Source organism: Chiroxiphia lanceolata, chromosome 8 (assembly GCF_009829145.1).
Source record: "Chiroxiphia lanceolata isolate bChiLan1 chromosome 8, bChiLan1.pri, whole genome shotgun sequence".
NCBI lineage: Eukaryota > Metazoa > Chordata > Aves > Passeriformes > Pipridae > Chiroxiphia > Chiroxiphia lanceolata.
Genome location: NC_045644.1, coordinates 17,695,824 through 17,718,140, shown reverse-complemented (window position 1 = coordinate 17,718,140; position 22,317 = coordinate 17,695,824). Strand labels below are relative to the sequence as shown.

Here is a 22,317-nt window from a genome sequence, read left to right as displayed (position 1 = left end):
GCATAGGCTCTTAAGTTTACTAAGGCCATAAAATAGTACGAACTATGCAAAACAAAACTACCAGAACAGTTCAGATACTGTGTAGAAGTGGTCTTCTATTCTAACCTATCCTTTTTCCCTCTTTAGGAAAGACTTGCTGCACAACTGGTAGAGAAGGATAGTAATCTTCAAAAGTGGCGTGAGGAAAGAGATGAACTAGTAGAAGCTTTGGAAGTACAGCTCAAGAGTTTGGCTTCTAGCACCACACAAAAAGACAAAGAAATAGAGGAGCTGAAACAGGCTGCACTAAAGGCTTCAGAAAAGGTCAGTTCTCTTTGTCTTCTTCCTATGTGATTTTTTGTTTGTTTTTGTTATCCATTAATTCTGCAAAACAGTATCGTTGCACTTGGCATTCTGGCTCTCCTTTTTGTTCTTAAACACTGTTGTATGAAAACCTTTTGCAGATAATTTAAAGAAGAAAAGCTTTATGTTTGCTTGAAACAGAATTCGTAATAGTTACTGAAGTTTCAAAATATTAAGTAGGGCAAATAAATGCTGTGATTGCGAATTTGGGCGGGATATCTGAAATAGCTATCACATTTGTTGCCTTTTTCACAGCACCAAGAACTTCATGAACAAATAGGAAGTGAACTTGTTCTAAATAAGTATAGTAAAACAAAGAGTTTTGCATTACATTTTCCCAGACTGTTAGAAGACTTTTCTTCACTTTACACAGAGGCATTAAATTACTGGCTTTGTATTGGATACCTGACTGTTTTAGCCTGCAGTAATAGAACTGATGCTACCAAGTAAACATAATGATGCTTGTGATATATATTACTTTCTTCTGACAGCCCTGCAATTTGTGGCAATTTTTGCTTTGTTTATTAGGGTAAGGAAAGTGACATAGAAGAACTAAGAAAACAATTGGCTGAGAAAGATGATTTTATAAAGGAATTGAAACAACACATTAACCGTGAAAGCCCTCAGTCTATGTCAGAAGTACCTTTACCTGAAGAAGGACAACATAAAACTGATCAGTCTGTAAGCAAAGAGGTATGTTTGTTTAATTTATAGAAAATATGTACTAATGATATTAGTTTAGTTTTGTTGTTTTCTCAGTATATATTTCTGTATATAGTTTTGGGAATCTCCTAAAACATTTTTGTAGTTCTTTGTACTTTAGCTGTATCTTCAGTTCTTGCTCATTCTTCTTTTTCACACTCACTCTCAGAAAATGAGTACTTCAGTTAATAGAATGCTATCTCTCTGTACATTATAGAACTACATGAGGGAAAACTAGTTAACTAATCCAGGTTCTAGAGATTTGGAGACATAGTATTTGTAGTGTCACCTCAGTTTGAGTATGTCAGTATTAAGGGGATTTCAACTCAAACAACTTTTCATGATGTCACCTATGGTGTGGTAAGATGATTCTGTAATAAAAGCTACTAGCCCATATGGGGGTTCACAAGAACAAAGCAGTATCTTGCATCCCACTTAAAATGAAAACAATATAATATTTGATGTGAACACAAGGAGAAGATCTATTTTGCCTATTTCCTGAACAAAAATTAAAAGCCTTGTAACTATACAGAGACTTCTGATTCTGACTGAACCCTTGTATGCGTCATGAACACTATTTAATGAGGTCATTATCCTTCTAAATGGAATTGATGCTATGTGGCTCCATTGCTAATTAATGATGAACAGGTCTGAACATGGATTTCGTAGCAGTCCCTTCCCTGGCTGCTACAAGATATAATTCTCCTCTTACTGCAGAATTTGACTGAATGCTAAAATACATCTCTTCATCTCTTTACAGTCTATTGGCAAGTAGGACTGTATGGCTAGTTTCTTGCTGTTTCATCAATTCGGCTTGTGCTGTATAGATAAGGCTTGTGATGTATGAGCTCTTGGGAGGGTTACTGCTTAATGTAGCTTTGTAATAGCAGCTAAGAGATCACCATAAAATTAGGTTTTTGCTATAAAATCAGTTACAGAGAAGATGTGTTGTAAACAGTTAGTCCTGAAGTACTTAGCTTAAGCCAGTAGCAACAATACTTGATGTTATGGATAAGTAGAGTCTGTTACTGTGATCATTATGTGAGAAACTGTTATGATGGTCTTGAAGTGAATGGGGTAAAGTTCTGGGGGGAAGTCAAATAATTCTCAGGAAAATCATAGTGGAGAGAGAAAAAGAGGTAAAATGATCAAGGCAGTATGTGTCACCTGCCTTGTGTGGAGAGGATAATAGGCTGGCACTCTGATTAGAAGAGGTTAAGGCCACTGGAGGGTCATGGAGCTGAGGCTTAAGAAAAGTCATGGTTGGGGGTAATCAGAAGGCAGAACTGTCCTTCCTAAAATCCTGCAAGAAATGGGCAGTACTTGCTGAAACTAATAGGAGTTTATTTTAAACAGGTAAAATAGTATATTTCTATATGAAGGAGCTAGTGCTCTTCTGAAGGTGGTGAAAACCAATACCATCAGCAGGGATTAGGAAAAATTATAGTAGAAATGTATAAATGTATTTGTAGATGGATACTCTGAGGATTAGGCAAAGGTGTATCTGACATTTCTAATGCAAAAACTGAGAGTGCTGCGAGGGTATTGATGGAACAGATGAGAAGGTGACCGGGATCACACGTTATCCCTATACAGCATCTGTTTTCCATTCCTGGAGGCAGAGTATTGAAGTAGATGGACTGTTGGTGATACCCACCAGGACACGTGATCTCATTGTGAAACAGATGTTACTGTCTTAAACTCCTGTTGTCTTTCAGCCTAGGTGTTCATTAGCTATCTGCACTTGAGCTTTTATGCTGTGACTTTAGGAAACTCAAAATGGTTTGAGGTTTACAGTGTAGCATATTCTCATATTACTTACTCATTGTAAGTATTTACAGTTTGTGGGAAGCAAAGCAAGGTTAGTCCTGTAGCTGGAAAAAGTATTCCAGTAAGATATGATGAAGGTAAAGAGAATTATTCATAATCTCAGTGTCCTAGCAGTGCCTTCTCATTAATTGAGCTTGGTATAAAACTTTGAAAATTTTATGCAGTAGCACGGATTTTGCTAAATGCACAATAGGGAATAAAATGTGTCCTATTGCCTGAATGATTCTAAAGTTTTATTCTGCAAATGCCTTGATGATCAGATCACCTGATTTAGTGACTTTTGGTAGAAATAAAAGCTGTATAATATAATTATGTGAATAATTACATCTGACTTCAACTGTGTACTCTTGGAAACTTACCTCTCACTGATGCATATGAAGTGGCTGATTATTAGATATGTCAGCTGGAGAAAAAATATAAATTCTTTTAAATGGGTGAGCAATAGCAGGGCAGACTGCTTGCGAATTGGACCTTACTTACACAATTTAACTTCTCTACTATAGAAGTGAAGGGAAAGCTCTCTAAAGATAAGATAGCGAAAGATTATACTTTTCTTGCAAAAGCTGCTATTACTGCCTAGTTCCTAAGGAGCAGCAGAGTTAAGATGGAGAAAATCATGTCAATTCTGCTACCCCTAGCTGTGAAAACTGTGATTAATTGTCTCTGCCCTTGAGGAAAATGACTTGGAAACAAAGTATCAGGTTAAGTTCAGCAGGGAAAGTTCTGTGATCATAGATACAAATATTAACTTGTAAAAATTTAACAAAAAAAATTCTAAAATACTCCGCTGTGGATTTCTTTGGAACACTTCTATTGGAAGTGTTCTGGAAGCTAACAGCTGGAAAATAAAAATGCTTACTTCGCAATCCACTGCAAAAGTGGGGGGGATATGTATAATACTATTTAACTCATAGTTATTTTAAAACTTGTTTTCTTAAAATTTCCATATACTTACAGGACCATTCAGAAATTGTCCTTGACTCTTCTGAAGTGTCCACGGAAGATGGAAAAAGTAGTCGGTTCCCAAAACCAGAGATGGAAATCCAGTTCACGCCTCTGCAACCCAATAAGATGGAGGTGAAGCACCAGGGCAGCACATCACCAGTTACAGTTAAAATGCTCAAGCCAAGAAGGAAAAGGAAGAGTGTAGAGATGAACGAGGTGTGAACTAAACCAACTGATGAAATCTGTAGTGGAGCTTTTCGGTGTATTACTCTGATCATTTACTTAAACTCTATCCTTCTGATTTTTCACTGAGATCCTAAGGATATACGTAGGGTATATTTAAACCTTGTGCCCCCCCAAGTGGTGGATCTCTGGCCTGTGTTGATTAAGGTCATAGACTTCAACTGATCAGACTCTGGACTCTTGTCCCTAATTTGCACTTTACCTTTTACATTTCTCTCTCCCTGCTGGTGCCATTTCTTCCTGTTTCCAGCTCTGATCTGTGGGATCATAGACCAGTTCTGTAAAATTGCTTCTTTTGGTTATGCAATCACTGGTATCAATTATTGTTTCTTCTAATTTCCTAATTTTTTAGGATTTTGTGAAAAGTGAGAACAAGAGAAATGCAAAACCTGCAGTGGCTGATTCACCTTCTACAAGCAACAAAAAAATGGTTTGATTTTGTTCCGTTTTGGAAGTTAGTTTAGCCTTTTCTGTAAAGGTGGACTTGTTGAAGGAGCAAATATTCTTATGAGGCAGTATCTTATCCTTATCTGTGTACTTGAATAGGATCCTCAAACACTTATGTTGCCTTTCTACTAAATTCTGTAAGCCAACCAAAGAGAGTGTCTGTATTTGCCAAGAACATGTAGTGTCCTAGCTGCAGTGTGCAATGATTCAAAGGGAAGGATGTTACATACTGAATAGTTACCCAGACTAGTTTGAGCATACTATTAGAATGTGATGTTATAGACAATGCCTTTGAACTAAAACTGAGGATATTACCTATATTTATGGCAATTATTAAAAGATTATTTTAGGCCATAGTGGAAACCTGGGCAGATTCAGAGGTTGGATAGTACATCTATTTGCCTTATCAGATTCTTCTTACTTTATTTGTAATTAGACCATCTTGTCTAATGAAATACTCTATAACTTTGAATCTGCCTTTTTCAAAAAGGTAACTATTTATTTCCTATATGACTCATGTCCTTAAATGTATTCTGTGAAACTTTGATGTTTTTTTTTAATTCTGGGTATAAAATGAGGTTGTCTACATTGCTTGCTGTAGTGGTATCATTACTAAAATGAACAGAGGTGTTAGTAGCAAAGCTTAAACTGTCAGCTTGAAAATAACACTGAAGTAAAATAAAATGAAATTAAACATGAAGATAAGTCAATTTTCAGTTTAAACAATAAAATTGTATTTCTATACAGATGTCGACTGCTCAATCTCTTAGAAAAGAATACCCCTTAAGAAAGCAAGAATCTACTTTAAGTAAAAAGTCAGCTAAGAAGAAAGATGGGACACTCCAGAAACTTGGTGATTTTTTCCAAAGTTCTCCTACTATTATTCACTCCAAAGGTTTGTACAGTATAAATAAGGCTTATTCCCTGTTCTCTGGGCATTGCAGAACAGCAGAGTAGAAGAGTTTGTCTTGACTGCAAGGACACGTGGTTCTAAAGTTTAGGTTAAGTGTGAAAGGTAAACCAGGTGGAATGAAAGATGCAGTGTGGGATGTGTGCACACATATCATAAAAGCAATTATAGCTGTTTGGCTCAGAATATCAGAGTTACTTTGTACTTGCTTACAGGTAAAGGCAACATTAGAAACTTGCCCTGCTGCTCTAAAAAAATCAAGAGATTAATCCAAACTCCAAATCTTACCGTGTTTTATAAGCAATGCCTTGTTTCTGTGGAAACTTCTTAATGTTTTTTGATGTATGTGAGAGGGGAAGATTGGTTCTACAGAATCTGAAAGCCAGTGTCTCATGAAAATATTTGGAAGACTTCATTAAATTGAATATGGAGCAATTAATGGATTTTGTTAAGTTTGAGCGTAGCCTTGGTAAGGTCTAGGACTTTCCATTGAAGAATATACTTTTATTCTTTTCCACAGTAAGACATGATCTCTGGATTACTGTGTTTAAAAAAAAAGTTAGCAGAAGGCACAAGAAATTGCCGGTGTTAAATTCTAAAAGATACTATTACTTATTTGGTTAAAACAAGGTCAGTCGTTATTTAATGTGGACAGTTGAAATAAGCTCCTGTACCAGCTTGAAAACTTGTCTTGCATCTTTATTTATCTGACATAAGTCAGGTTTGTTATACTGGTTCCATGAGGACAGCATTTATTACCAATGGAAACCAAATTCAGACTACTCAAAATTTCATCCTTAAAATACTAGATGTGAGCAAATGAGTTCTGCTTTATAACCTTTATTACCATGTCCTTTATCTTTTTCCTCTTTTTGGATAAGAGTATTGTTTGGGATTTCCTGTTGCTTTCTAGTGCATACACTCCTCTCTTTATAGAGCTAGTACTAATTTGATAAAACTACACAAATATATAGAGAAAATTGACTCTACATTATGCTTGTGTCAGCACAAAGAATTTAAATCTGTTCAATTCAGAAGTCTTTAACTTGCAGTGAGATCTGAATCCTGGTTGATTTTTAATGTGCTATTTAAATGTGTCCTTTAAGCTTTTGCATCTGAAGATACAGAAAACTGCTTCCAACTATAGAAAACTGTGGTAGTCAAATACTACTTCTGAATTTTTATATTTGAACTTCAGACTACATCGGTTTCATTTTAAACTGTTTTAATAAAACTTTCTTTATTCATGAATTTGGAGGCTCACAAAACCAGTAAGACATGTATTTATGACAAAACTTGTTTTCTAGCAAAGAAGCTGATTGAGACAATAAGCTCTCCCAAGTCTGCAGAACCAGAAAAAGTCAAAGAAGATGAGCTCAAGCCAAAACGAGCTAAGAGAAAGCTGTATTCAACTGACATTTCTTCCCCCCTGCATATCCCTGTTTCTTCAGTAAGTGATTACAGGTTACTGTTTTGCCCACTGTAATGTTTTTCTGTAACCTTAGTTTAAAATAAACTAGTAGGGGAACAAAACAAATCTGAAGGTTGCAAAAGAGGTTTTAAAATAACAGCTTACTTTTTGATTCTGCCTGACCATTCCTTTTGGTCTTTTCTTTCTGCTGTTTTACTTAATTTTCTCTGTTTTCTCACTTGTCTTCTCTCTTTCACTGCTGACTTACTGTATGGGTGATACAACAATCGCAGAGATATCTTTACATTTGGATTCATAGATATCTTAGTTGTAGTATGTGGAGGATTACTTTTTCCTATGCTACAGCTGTTAAGTCTGAGTTTGTGTTTCCAGTAGCTACAGTTCATCTAAGTGTAACATAAAGGGAGAATAGAAATAGAGACCATTAAGGGATCCATAGATTTGGAATAACATGATTGAAATACTAAAGATAAAGGTCTGCATGTACAATTAATGTTACAGGGCAAGTGAGCACGTAAGGTGTTTTTGAATTCTGTTTATGCCTAGCTGATATTTGGGCATAATAGCATGTGGATACATCCATGCTTTTCAAAACACAGTTTAAATAGCCTTCTGGATGTGGTTAAATTGTGTTGCCCTATCTAAGCCAGTCTATAAAAAGCCTTATAGGCCAGGGTTTATGTATTGTTTCTGAAATCCAACTGAATGGTTTTCACAGTAACTATACTGCTGAGAATCCCTTGCTCTGTTGCTTCTGAAGTATATCCCTTCATTCTCTTCAACCCTTTCTTCCCTATGCTATAGTAAGCATTTGCCCATACTAAGATATCCTGTTGAATTTCCTGTAAATTGTATGAATGGATGTGGCAGAAACCAAAATGCTGTCCATAAGAGGAAAACGAAAATGGTAGAAATGCAGAGCAAAAAAAGCAAAGAAGCTTGGAAGTTAATGAAAAAGTGAAAGACTGAATCCTGGAAAAGTCAGAGAAAGCTGTAAAAATTTAAGCTAAAAACTGTGTTTTCTGAACACTTCCTGTATCACAAAATGAGTATTAGAAATTAGAACCGAAAGCTGCTTTCAGATCACATTTTTCTTTGGACTTTGGTATTTGTTCCAGAAAAAAAAAATGGGATTTTGTGTGTTTCTGGTATTTGTTGCTCATTATGATGCACTAAAACGGTCTCTCTATCCTGGAGACCTCTGACTAAAAGGTAATAGAATCATAGAATTGTAAAGTTTGGAAAAGACCTCCAAGACCTCCAAGATCATTGAGTCCAACTGTTAACCCAGCACCACTGTGTCCACCACTAAAGCATATCCCCCAGATGGTGATTCTACCACTGGGCATCCTATTCCAGTGACTGACCACCCTTTCAGTGAATAAGCAAATTTCATTCTGAAAACAGATTCTGGGGAAAACTATGCTGTTAGTCATACAGGTCTAGAAGTCTATGTCATTTGTCTCTGAAATGCTGAGTAACCACTGTTTAATACCATCTTTTTCAGATCTTTGTAGAACAAAAAGAAAAGGAAAGTGATCATCTAATCATCAAGCGCCGGCTACGATCAAGAATAGTAAAATAATCTTGCAAACATGTGTTTGTATTTCCTAATTGGGGCATATTTCCAGCTGATTGTATGTAGGAAGTAATAGATATTTAGTCATGCTTCAACATCTGTATATAGTTGTATAGAATTGTTCTGACTCCATTAAAGTCGAGACATTCAAGAAAGGTTGTGTGTGAAAACTTTGTTTATTTGTTGTTAGGAATGGTGTTTTTGGAAGTGTTTGTAACTTACCCATTGTGCAGTAAGAGCTATACCTGCCTATGTGGAATGGTTTTAGTTGCCTTTTTTTTTTTTTTTCAGACAGCCTGTATACCCACCATAACTTTGAGTGGAAAAAAATGAGTACACATCGATACTTGTATTTCCTTAAATTCTTTAAAAAGATTCTAAAAAAATTCTGTTGTGGGACAAAGTTAAGAAATTTATACTATCTGGAGAAATATGATGTTTTCCATTACTGGTGTTTTAAACTGTTTTGTATTTATTCTTCTAAATTAAGTAATTTAGAAGCATAATATTCTTTCCTTGGGGATTATAGTATCAATAAATAATTATAATCTGCTACTAGAAGTGACCCACACTTGGACATTTGACATTTTCTACTCAACTAGAACAGCTACTTTTGATGTAGTAATGTTTCAGCTTATAATCAGTGACTGAGTAAACATTTAAAACATTTTGGTTCCATCAGTGTAGCATTTACTGAAGTCACAGACAGTGTATTTCATAGGATTTTGCATTGTTTGAAGAATGGTGATTTTTTTTAGAAAGAGCTTGAATTACTTTGACAATTACCTGCTCCTGACACGGATGAAGCAAGACAATCTCTAAGTTGATCATTTACTCCAACTTGTTCATGCAGCTTTCATACTTTTATTTTCTGGAATTACTGCCAACCACACAGCCATGTGCACAGGGGGCAAGAAGGCCAGTGGTATCCTGGCCCGCAGGACCGGTGTGGTGATTGTCCCTCTGTACTGGGCACTGTTGAGACTGCACCTCAAGTACTGTGTTCAATTTTGGGCCCCTTGCTACAAGAAGTACCTTGAGGTGCTGGAACTTGTCTAGAGAAGGGCAATGGAGCTGGTAAAGGGTCTGGAGCACAATTCTGATGAGGAGTGGCTGAGGAAGCTGGGGGTGTTTAGCCCGGAGAAAAGGAGGCTCAGGGAGGGCCGTATTGCTCTCCACAACTACAAGGAGGTTGTAGCCGGGGGGGGTGTTGCTTTTTCTCCTAGGTAACAAGGGATATGACCAAAGGAAATGGTCTCAGGTTGCACCAGGGGAGGTTTAGATTAGATATTAAGAAACATTTCTTCACCGAAAGGGTTGCCAAGGATTGGCTGCCCAGGGAAGTGTTTGAGTCACCACTCCTGGAGGTTCTTAGGAGAGGTGTAGATGTGGCACTCGTGACATGGTTTAGTAGTGGATGTGGCAGTGCTGGGCTAATGGTTGGACTTGATGATCTTAAAGGTCTCTTCCAACCTTGATGACTTTGTGATTCTAAACAAGTGACAAAGCATTGTAACAGTTTATTTCAATCATTTCACCATTTTGCCTTTTTATTTTCCAAAATTTGAATAAATTTATTTTCTGAAACTATGAGACAGGACAACCTAGTTTAGTATCAATCTCTTCATACATTGAAAACTTTTGATATTTAACACAAAGTTTCCTTTTTCCATGAGAATAAGCTTAGATCCTTGTCAATTTAACAACCTACTTAAAAAACTTGGCTTCACTTTTTTTGGTGTTTTATTTTCCTACATGAGGAAGGAAACTCTTCTGTAGTATGGAATGGTTCTATTTCTTATTTAACACCTGAACCCTGAAGAATGTCTTGTATAGCAATGCTGTTGTCTTCTAATAGTTCCTTTTGATCATGCCATGCTGTGAGGGATAATTCCTAGAAAATACCTGATGCTACTTGTGTCAAGCTGCCCCAACTTGTGCAATGATTAAGCCTCATCTTTAAAAAATACTGTTCATTGCTCAGCTTCAGCTCCTTTGTGGTGAACACTTTTTCTTCTGCCATCCTCATGGCACTCCAATTACAGAAAAAGTGAAGGCTTCTGGAAGGAAAATATGCAGATACTGCTTCAGAGAGGTCAAGCTTTTATTTTTGGCTAAAGAAAGCAAAGAACAGTGGCACCACTTGATCAGCTGATGAAGAGGGAGTGGAGTGACTTTGAAGTTAAAGTGAGAAAAGAGAGCAGAATCTTTTTGGGATGATCTTTCAGTAATCCAGCTTTTTGTAGATATTGCAACTATTTAAACGCGGTTGAAGCCTGATTAGTGCTATGAGAGAAGAAAAATAAAAATACTTTAACAAAACATCTCCATACCGGCCATTCACTTAAGAGTTGGACTCGATGGTCCTTGTGGGTCACTTCCAACTCAGAATATTCTGTGATTCTGTGAAAACAATGCCCGCTTGGGTCTGTGTGAGGCCCGTTACCGTGCAAGCCTTGCCAGGAGGTGGCGCCGGGACATCGCCAGCCGCGACGCTGGGAATCAGCTGGGAGTGCAGGGGGCAGGAATGTTTTGCTTTGTTTTAAACTAACCCACTTTTGATGCCATTTAGCCAAGCTTCATTAAAAAAAAAAATTGTTCAGAACGGGAGCTTTCAGGACTGTATTCCCTTGGTAAAATCCTAGTCCTCCAGATCTTTTCTTTTCCTGGTACAACCTTGCCCACCCACAGAGAAAATCAACACAGAGCCCTGTCAGAGGGGTTTATTTCTCAATTCGGGATTCTGAAAGCAAGCATTGGTTTATATGCCCTGATTTCTACTGTAACCGTTCATCTACTGCTGCACACTAACGCTCCACAGGAGTTTATATACTTTTCTCTTTTAATGAAGATGAATTTTTTAGTGGAAGTATGCTTTATTAGGCAGAATTAGAGGTCCTCTGAGACTCTAGAAAAAAAAGTAAGACAAGATTTGTTAAGAAGAATTTGTTTCCAAAGTTGCTGGATTTAATATTTATAGACCTGTGTACTGATGGATAAAGTTGGAATTTTTTCTTTCCTTTTTTTTTCCCTTTATTTTTTTTTTCTTAAAGAGATGCTGGCACTTAACAACCATTATTCTGCTATAGGGACTTAGAATGCATTTTGTGTAAGTGCTATAACATTGATTTCTCTTTGAATTATCTACAAGAGTAAAGAATATTTTCAGAAGCAAGCTTTGGCTTATTTTATGACATAAAAATGCCAGATTGTACCCTTCTTGGTGTGTACTGAGGCTTCTGTGTGCTCTCAGATTGCTGCTGAAAGATAAGTTCTGAAATTCTTATCTAGGAACAAAGACTTTTTGAGTTTAACTGAAAGAAAAGGTTTTTCAGTTCATTAAATAACTAGAAGATTTGAGAGGAATGAGCTTGCACACATTTCAATTAATTTCCAACTTTTTAGTGTGTTTTAAAAAGGACTCCTTTTAATCATAGATGAATTGCTGATGTGATGCATCAGTGCTTGTTTCATGTCAGATTGGAGAGAAAAAAAATCTGGCTAAAAAAGTGGATAAAGGAGAGATAGCAAGTGTAGATAAAATACCTCAGTACAATAAAAAGCATGACTATTTTAGCCCTCCTTAAAATATTGTACCTTATGAGCAGGTATACTTCATCTTGGAGTCCTTATTTACAGTGGATGATTCTGACTGTACGTTTGGAGAAAGTCGTCCAGCTTACCTTCTGTGGCCATGACTAATCAAGGAAGATTTAGATGTTCTTTCCTTATCATCTGTGGACAATATCCCATAAATAGTATTTCTGCTCTGCCGTGTGTTAATGCCTCAAAGCAGCACCAAAATGATTGCACAGGCTCTGTGCAAAACCCCAAATACCAATCTTCCCCTCAATGACCTTTAAAACTTTTTGTGTAGCCAGTCAGTCGAAAGGTTCTTGGCTGGCAACACGCTTGCATGCAATCTCCTATGGATTCAATTTTTCAAAGAATAGAAGCATGGAATGAAGCTGACATGAGTGACTACTTGAGTGTGCTTGACAGAAGCCTTTAAAGCAGCTGGTAATAGAATGATATGGGTTTATTTCCTGAAGAAGAGAAAATCATAGTATTTTTTGCTGTACAAATTAGCTTTTTCCTTGCTTGTAGACTTGTGATATCCAGGTTTGTGTTCTGGAGAAAAAGGATTGGTGGAAAAAACCAGGGAAAATACGTGCTTATGTTTAGTTACCTCATTAAGTTTACTGCTTGGTGTTAACCAGACACTTCTGCATGTGGATGCCAATGTGGAAGTTAGTACTGATCTTGAGAGGGATCATAGAATCATGATCCCTGGAGAGACAGACAGCTACTGCATAAGTACTAAAACAAGGAATTTATAGAAGTAGGTGCATCTGAAATTGTCCTTACCAGTTTTTTTAATCTGTTCCACACGTAACAGTTATAACACTGTTTGGACTGTGTCAGAAACTGATTTGAAAAGTTTGATTTGACCTACCATAAGAGGATGCATCAGTGTTTTACTCTACAGGAAAGGGTGTGTTCTGCATCTGTTCCATACTACTTGTTTTGATTTGAGGTTTAGGATAGCATTGGAAAGGGGAAAGAAAAATTAATATTAGCAGGGGGGATAAAAGTACCTAGAAAAAAAGGAATCAGTCATATAAAAACTGTTATATCCTTTTAATATTGTGACCTGAACAAATGTTTCTAGTTGGCAGCAGAGTACCTCAGGACCAGATTACAAACTCAAACCCTGTGACTGGAAGTGATTGTGAGGCCTTTGAAACTGAGTGTGATTAACTGCAATCTGCAAATTACTTAAGCTAATGTTTCCCTTCCAGAAATTTGGAAGCTATTGACCATGTGACATTAGAGACAGAGGCATAGTAGGGGTGGCAATGAACAATCTGGAACAAGAGATGTTACCTGAGCTCTCACCTGTATCAAACATTTCATAAAACATGATTATATCACAGAAGCACTGTTTTCTTTAAAACAGCATTTTTAAATGAGAACAGCTTAATTGATAGTTTCCACTGTACAAAACCCCCCCACAGTAGTGTATTTACTGTACTGATCTTGTGCTCTGCTGCTACAAAATTGACCTTTTATAAAATGTCACAGTGTTTGGTGAATCTCAGACTTAATTGTGTGCATTTTCACAATGCATAACAGACAGGGAAAATAAGTTGCTTCATTAAAAAAAAAGGAGTAATTGAAACATTTAACATAGCTATTTTATCAGTTTGACACCCTGTGACATTTAACTGCTGTGAATTAATAATAGGGTATCATACAAAACTATCAGCAATTTTTTGAGGCACTATGTTTTCACTGAGTTCTATCTGAGCTGAGGCTTTGTGAGGTGATGAGGGCAAGAGAGATGTTATTACTATACGAATTTATTTCATCACTCCTCTTTTTCTCCCAGATTTTCCTAGCAAGCTAGAGTAGTGGCTCCTCTCTCTTTCTCTAACCCTCTGAGACGCTGGTGTTCTCATCCAGAGCCAAGCTATGGGCACTGCACTGCAGTCAGCTAAGGAACAGATAAACTGTCTGGCTTCTCATTTCTGCCAAATCTCTGAACTCCCTACTGCTCAGTGATGAGTGGAGTAAAATTACCTGCACTTACTCCCAGCTATACCAGCCTTTTAGCATTTAACATGATGTTACTTTTCAGTTTTTGATGAATTATTTAGACCATGTCACTGATTTCAGAGAAACTGACATCTAAATGCAAGAAGGGAGCCTCAGGCTTTGTTCCACACACGTGAGGTCACAACCTCGCCCTCTGAAACAGATTTTACAATCACAATCCAAGTGTTTCCTTATTGGAAGAAACGTTTGTGACCATCTGTGGGAACAGATAGGTTTCAATGACAGTTGAGGTGCTGCTGCACAGGTTGACATCCTCCCTTCTTCACACAAGAAACTCTGTTTTTATCACCATGATGATTTGGACATGTTTTATCTGTATCTTTGTATCTGAGATTTAAGATCTTGATGAGGAAGAGGTATTTGGAGAAAAGATGAAAAAGTCTGTGCCTTTACTCTCTACTGAAGGAGTGCACTGCTTCTGTAATAGGAAAGTCTTTGAAAAGTGGCTTTGAAGCAGTCTTTTGCTTTGAGCATTGCTGGGTTTTGAAGTAAAGGCAATGACTGAATTCCTGAGGAAAATGGTTTTATAGAGACACCTCTGTGTTCATGGGTATTTGAAAAAGTCAATTACTCCTCTCTTGGCAGGGAGGAACGTCACTAGTCCTGATGTGATATCTTTAAATGTGATGCTCATGTAGATATATGAATGTGTTCCTCTTAGGGAAAGAACACAACTGTTCCTGTTGAACATCCCAGGAAATGCTTAATTTTTTAAAGTGTTTCTGTTTTTCCTTAACTGTGATGAGATGCCAGGAGAAAGAGTCTACCTTATAGTCACTCATTTAAGTTCTCTTCTTATGACATGTAAATCACCCAGCACTCAGCTTTCAGAGTGCTGGACTCTCTGCAGCCACTAAGAAACAGTCTTGGACTGCTTGCTTTCCATGGTTCAAAGAATAATTTTGGAACTGGGAAAGTGATTGCTTTGTGGAAACTCTGTGCGCAAAATGTTCTAGATGTCTTTCTTTCCAAGTGGTTTAGCCAGCAAAAACATATTATTGAAATAATAAATTTGGAAAATCCTTGTTTTTCAAACAACAATTTCAACTGTTTTGAAATATAATTCTGCAGAAAATGCTTTGAGCTTATTTTATGTCATCTTTTTAAGCATATGATATCAACATGTGAAATACTATGTGGTATTAATTTCCACTAGCATCTATTAATAATGTTAAGATGATCAAATAGATTCTCTCACCACTAATATTGACTGTTAAACTTCTTCCTTATGAAAAAACACCCATTGAAATGCTGATTCCTGCAGACACTGCTTAAGCAAATTCAGAACACTGAGTTCCCAGCAGGAAATCACTTGGACAATCTCACACAAAGAAAGTTTTCTCTTCCTTGTAAATTAAACTTCATAAACACAATAGCAAGCACAGTCAATCTCTCTGATTCTCATGACAGCTTTTCAGAGAAAACCCCCAAAGTTGTATTTCACTCAAGGAGTGACTCCTGTTTGCTAACACAATAAACGTAACTGAGGAATTACTTGCTGGTGTTATCAGAGGTTCATTGACAGGCAAATGCTGACAAGGTGATTTTATTGGGGAGCTGGAGAAGCTGTTGGCAGGAGCACAAATGTTAGACTGCCTCAGGTATTTTGAATAGTTTTTCATTGATGGTTGCTTAGTCTCTGCAGTGCTTCTTTGTAGCACTCCAAACAATGAAGGAAAGAAAAACAAATTAATTAAGCGAAAGTGTCACATTTCTAGCCTCCTGCCCTTAGTGATCACCACAAACCTTTGACACAAAGCAGTTCTGCAAGTCTGTCGCCACAATTTAGCATCAACTTTCTGTTGCTCACTGTAATGGTGTCAGTGCCTTCAGGACCAGAGAAACCTCCTGGAGCTCCATCAGTGGCCAGTGCAAACAAAAACCAGCATGGTAGAAATCCGAATTCCTATTTCTCCCCAGTTTGGTCTGTGTTCTGTCAAAAACATTCCCTGAAAGTTGTGAATTTATCCATGAAGCTAAGAAAGATAAGAATGTGAGGCTATAAATCTGAGATGGTATTATCTAAGTTGCCCATCAGCAAAAAGACTTTCTACAGTCAGTGCTGTAATTTTCCTGTAATAGAGATTAGCAGTGTCTGCAGGCTGTCAGGTGTCCCCTCTGTTAGACAGGTACAACAAAAGCACAAAATAATAGCACACCTCTGGAAAGGATAAAGCTAATTCTTAACTTCAACACTGTCTGCAGTCAACTTTTGTGGGAAACAATCCTTGGAAAATGTCCTATATTGCATATCTCTGTGAGATTTATTTTTCTCTTTTAAATGACCCAAACTTCAGAAAACATCTAGGCATAAATATTTCACATTCATTTTGATCTTGCTGACTTCAAATGCCTTTCATGTATTTTTTGTATTTTGACTGTTTCAGTAAGCTTAACAACAGAAAATTAAGGGAAAAATAGGGTGGATAATCTACATGAAAATTTAGGGATTACTGAGTGGAGTCAAAATGTCCTAAAGAAAGGGGAAAAAAGGAAAAAACTGTAGAAATAAGAGACTGGAATAGGGTTGGATCAGATAATTTTGAAGAAACATGTTTCTGATCCTGTCTCTGCATCCATGACAGACAGCAGCCCCATCCAGTATCAAAGCCCTTCAGAACTGGAGTCCAGACCCTTCTGGAAATCTAGTCCAAGAACTTTTTATCCTCAGATTTCTCTGTCCTCTGGATCTCTTTGCTGCAATATAATTTCAATATTCCTTATTCTGTCCTCAAAGGATATAACCCCTTTATAAATACTTTAAAGCATTTAAAGATCATATTTCATGTTCTCTGATGTTCAGCCTTTCTTGTAAGGTCATGTTTTCTAGATGTCTGTCACATTCTCTGTGCTCTCCTTTTGTTATCCCCATTCCAGGGCGGGGCAGGGTCTCCTGGTCACCATCACAACCCAGCTCCACCTGCTTCAGGTCTTCATGGTGTGTTAAGTTCTGCTGGATCTGGAGTTTGTGCTAAAACTTGTGATATTTTGTTATAGGTATCTTGCGCTCTCTCTCAGCTTGAACTGTCAGACAGGTGACATAAACGTTTAATGGTTGTAGGTGTCAGCAGCCTGTGACTGGCTTTTGCTGGAGACTGATTTGGAGGTGACCACCAGCATCTTTCATCCCAGAGTACTGTAATCCCATGCCTGACACTGTGGTCTAGAAAGGCTGAGTAGGGTGAGGGGTCTTGGCTCTGAGAAAATGTCTTGTGCCATGGTACAACAGGGGCATTGGCCTCTTCACAGGGGACTGGGATGGGTTTAGATGTCATTTTGGCTGTGAGAGAATAGCTTCTTGCTTTAGCGGAGCTTTTGTAGTCTCAGGGGAGGTTTAAATGTGTTTTCTCCAGAGACAAATATTTACTACATAGGATGAGACCTATGTACTTATGAGGAAAAAGCTAGCAAAGTAATTTTCATCTGCTTTTAACAATGAGATTCCAGGCTCTCCAAGGATAAAACCCAGTAAATAAAATCTATAAATGAACATAAAAATTCTCTCTATCAAGAGATTTAATTTATGTGAAGAGCATAATTTTACTCTGTAGAGAGAATAAAAAAGAATTGTTGCAAGATGTGCTCCACCCTTCATTTTCCAATGTTAGAAGATAAAACTTAAGGTAAATATTTTTCACTAGAAAAAAGATCAATTCTCAGGAAATGCTGTCATCAGACTCCTCTAGGACAGAGCAAGGTTATTCTATTAATGATAGTTCCAGTCCTTTGTTTTACTGATGTCAAAGTCTTTATCCAGATGATTCCACCTCAATGAACAGCTGAAGACAAGTCATGGAGCAGCATGTTTCTGCTTTCAAATACAGAACATACAGCGAGCTATTTATGTCTCTGGGCAGTTGTAGTGTGCTCCACCAGAGTAAATCTTAGTTTTTCTCACCTGAGATTCAAGATGCTTCAGCTAACAATCTGCTGTGAGCACTGCTGTACGAGATGTGGGGTTCTGCTGATTTAGTGGGCAGGATCAGCTGGTGACAGGGCCCACAGATGATATGAGAAAACAGAGGAGCACAGCTGTGAGTGTAGGGAGGAAAGATCAGGATGTCTTCTGTCCAGTAGTACTGTATTCTGTTTTTTGGATTAAGGCTGGAGTTTCACCAAGACTATTGCAGTCAGCAGCAGAGGCACATCCAGCCAAATTTATCCAGTCTGTGGGAGGAGCAAACTGTATGAAATGTAAAGAGGATGAAAAGGCCAGAGGTGAGGAGGAGTGTGGGGAGCACTGTGTACCAGCCATGTTTTCTGTGAAAACTAACAATACCCCCTAGTGTTACCAAAATTTTCTTAGCATGCACCAGGTGTATTACAGATAGCAGAAAAAATATTATCTATTACCTTGGAAAGTTGTTATATGTTCTGCCCATTATCCCTGTCCTTTCCCCTTTTACTTCACTTAATTTCCATCTCTGAGTTTATTTTTCTGTCCATATGTCTCTTTCTAGACATCTGAATTGGCTCACACTAGAATTTCAGGTACAGTTTCACATTAAAAAGGCAATAAAATTTTTCGCTCTTAGTTTCTTGGTGATGGTTGGCTAGTTGTGCCCTTGGTGTCTCAGGTGTTATGGGAATCGGGTAGAAATTATGGAAAAGAATTCTAACAGGATGCTAAAAAGTGTACTCAATGTAGAAATAATAAGAAATAAAGTTTGTATTTCTGGAGAGCTAATGTTCTCCTGACTTACTTGAAACAGCTGATACCTTGTAATATTGTTTCTGAGATGGAGGTAGACAACAGCATCTGTACTTACAATCTTCAAATAAGCATTGATATATTGATAAGTCTATATACACCATATACATAGAAATGAAACTATGTAAAAATGAGAACTGTAGATTTTTGGTAAAGGATACCTCTGAATATGCTTCAGGCAGTATATTGTGCGAGTACAACATTTGTACTGCTGTTCATAACAGTTTTGGGGAGAAGTCTCCCTGAATTCTTGTGATTTGCTCATTCCCTGAAGCGTGCTGAAATCTCAGACTTTATATACTTTAAGCTTCTGCCCCCCTCAGACTCCCCATGGAGATAATCCAAAGAGTTCTGTGAAAACACAGCAAGCAGTCAGCAGCTGATAGTCTCAGAATATTTATCAGTGCTGAAGGCACATTCTTGTCTCCAGGGTAAGTGAGAACTGCTAATCTTCTAGGCTTTAGCAAACTCTTTTGGGGCTCTCAGATAAATTAGTTTCTGTGCAGCCCGTCAGTGGTCCCTTCTTAGGTTTACACTGCCCATAAGACAAGAGCTTTCTCTGGCACTACCCTCACCACAACCATGCAGAAGGAGGAAGAAATTGCACCAGATTCTGCAAAGAAAAGCCTTTCCTTCCAATGCAGTTTTTGCTTTGGTTAAAATATGTTGAAGTACAAACAAAGCAAGGAAACTCCTGCTGGCACTGCCTGATAACACTGAGCTGAGTGGTTGCTCTCTTACAGTGTTTGGGGATGGGATAGGTACACTCCTTTTTCGACCTGGTTATAGGTTTTCTTCTCCGTGGTTGTACCTACAATTATCTGAGAGGGGTGGAAAGGACGGTTGAAGTGCCTTGCTATGGCCTTACTCAGAGTTTAAGCCACGGACTGTCTATTTTATCCAAATACAGATGGTTGCTGGCTTACTCTACCTGAGGACTTGACAGGCACACGTATTAGTGCCTGTGGAACAGTGCTCATATAGATCTAACAACTGTCTTTAATGTGGACACCTTGGTCACTTATCTGAACTGCATGAAAAACTACTTCAGAAAAGATCATATGGCTCCACCTTCATCTCAGCCCACTTGATCTCCCTTCTAGAAGCTTGTGTTAAGTGATATACAAATAAAATTAAGATGCAAAGCCCTACATTGGTAAAAGATTTACAGGTTATGTGTGAAGCATTATTCTGGCTTGAATTCCCTTATAATCTGATGTGTGCTGAGGTGTGCACCTTGGTAAATATTTTACTCTTAGAAAACTTATAAAAAATTGTAGAAGAAAATCTGTCTGAGTAAAAAAAAAAGAGATATGAAGTGTGGTGTTTATTAGCATAATTTTTTGTATTCGGCAGTATTTGTATTTTAACTGAAACCCTTTGGAAAAAAACACATGAAACTATCTTTGAAAAATCTAGGAGCATCCCAACTCTCAGCTAAACTGTCTTCTTCATAGAGTTCAGTGTCCTGATTTCCATTAATGAGTGGAAGAAAGGATTCTTGGAAAATGTTTGTGTCCAAGGGAGTTAATCTGAGGCGGTTTACAGGTAAGATTTATTTGAATTTTTTCTAAATTCAGATTTTATCAAATTCCTTTTTATTTTTCAGGATGTTTCAGCACCAAAAAAAAAACAACAACCACACCAACAAAATACCTAAAGTGTACATGACTGTGCATTGGGGAAAGAAAAAGAATTTTAAACTCCAAATTCAATTATGGTGGTCAAATCTTTGCTCTGTCTGATTTGTTAGCATATTTTTACAGCTGTTCTCAGTTAAGCCAATTACTCACAAATCCTTTAAACCACCCAGTGTCATGGAGCACAGATCAAGTTCCCTCTCATTTAATTATAGCTGCTACACTATATGGTATAATTGGATCTTCAGGAGAATTTTCCCCTATGTCATGGAGGATAGGAAAAAGCAGCCTGACCTCAAAATCAAATGTAAAGGGCTAGAAAGGGGCTGTAATCATGTGCTAAAATTTCCTTTAAGAGTCTGAAAATTATAGATTCTTTCCAAACTTAAAGTTTTAACTGTGTTGCTTGTTTGGGGTTTTTTTGGGGCTTTGTTTGCTTGTTTGTTTGTTGTTGTGGTGGTTTTTTTTAGCATCTTGAATTCCCATTTTGTCGTATTTCATCGTTTACTACTGAATTTGAGAATCCTGGAACTGAGTTGGCCTTATGTCAACAATTTCAGGTAGAGCTGTTGGTTTTATTTTTTTTTCTGGAAAATTATTAAATTTGAATATGCCACAGAAGAAATGAGGCCCCTAGGGGAGAGAGAAGGTAAATTGATATGATATTCCCAATGCAGAATTCTGCTGGCCCTAATGTTAGAACTATGGACACCATCTCATGGAGTGTTTGGACAGAGCTGATTACAAAGGTGTCTTGAATGTCTTGTCAGTGTGACACACACAGATGTAAATGTGCAGGGAAAAGAAAAAACCCCTTATTTCATTCACTCCAAGGTGCCCTATCGTAAACTGTATTTTTCTTGTCCATGTTGTCTCTATCTCTGACAGGTCTTGCTACAGTTGGAAATGGGCTCAGAGAATTAAGTGAAATTTCCCTTGTGTTCAACTTAAATAGGTAAAGTACAATTCAAACTAAACACAAATGCAAGGAGCAGTAGACAGACTTTTTATGAAAATGAATGGCTGTTTGAAGGCACAAGCAGTGCATGATTTCTCTCCATAGTGTGAAATTGGTTTTGCTGCCTTTCCTTCAGGCAGTCCCTGGAGTGTTTTTGGACTTGCAGAAGACATATCCTATTGGTTTTGTTCTGTATTTTCCACACTGATCCCTTAAGGATTTTAGCCCATTGCTGTGTATCTTTCTCTGAAGGGCACAGAAGGTCTGCACAGTGTCTCCTGTCAATGAGGAAATTCCCAAAATGGATGTCATCCTCCATCCTGCTCACATCTTTCTGGGCAGGGAGGGGACATGTCTTCTTCCACTGTCACCCTGAGCAGGGCTAAGAGTGCAGAAGGCTGATGGACTCTGGCTCTGACCTGAACAGCAAGGAATTATCAACTCTTTTGAGGGAGTATCTGTAATGTAAAACAATTAGCATTACAGTTCTTAACACTCTAATCTATCAATGATAGGGAAACATGGCAATTTACAGAAGGGTTCAGCACTTTATACCTGACATCATTTGATCCATAAATGCAAGGCAGATTCTACCAGTAGAGGAAAAATTGCCCCTGAATTCAGTTTCTGATCAGCCTAGCAGTTTCTCTATACAGCTGAGAGACAGTCTCCCAAAATGTGTCTCAACACAGTTTGGTGCCATAGCATGTTATTGTACCAGGAGAAGCTACCATAGCTTGTTTATGAAGCAGCACGATGTCTCTGCTGTAATCAGTGCTCCAGCACTGAGTTCCCATGTTCAGTATCTCTGTGCCAAAGCCTAACCTCTCCAAGGGCAGCCTGATCTCATTACGCTTGTGTAATCCTTGCTGACAAGGGGGGGGTTAACTTCTGATTAGTGTTAGTTACACTGATCAGCGTAGTTAGGGTTGGTCACAGGAATTAAACTGTATCTTTGT

At 37.7% G+C, this 22,317-nt stretch overlaps 1 protein-coding gene across 4 annotated transcripts in view; it reads left to right on the top strand.

Annotated features, from left to right (window-relative positions):
• The window catches only part of KIF20B (kinesin family member 20B), a 38,272-nt gene extending 29,687 nt beyond the window's left edge, over positions 1–8,585 (top strand). For all 4 annotated transcript variants that reach the window (XM_032695270.1, XM_032695269.1, XM_032695271.1 and 1 more), the window contains 7 exons: positions 127–303; positions 871–1,035; positions 3,832–4,035; positions 4,415–4,492; positions 5,257–5,404; positions 6,727–6,869; positions 8,359–8,585. In XM_032695270.1, coding sequence (XP_032551161.1) covers positions 127–303; positions 871–1,035; positions 3,832–4,035; positions 4,415–4,492; positions 5,257–5,404; positions 6,727–6,869; positions 8,359–8,436 — 993 coding nt within the window. In that variant the 3' untranslated portion in view covers positions 8,437–8,585. The remainder of the gene's footprint in view (positions 1–126; positions 304–870; positions 1,036–3,831; positions 4,036–4,414; positions 4,493–5,256; positions 5,405–6,726; positions 6,870–8,358) is intronic.
• The last annotated feature ends 13,732 nt before the right edge of the window (positions 8,586–22,317 follow it).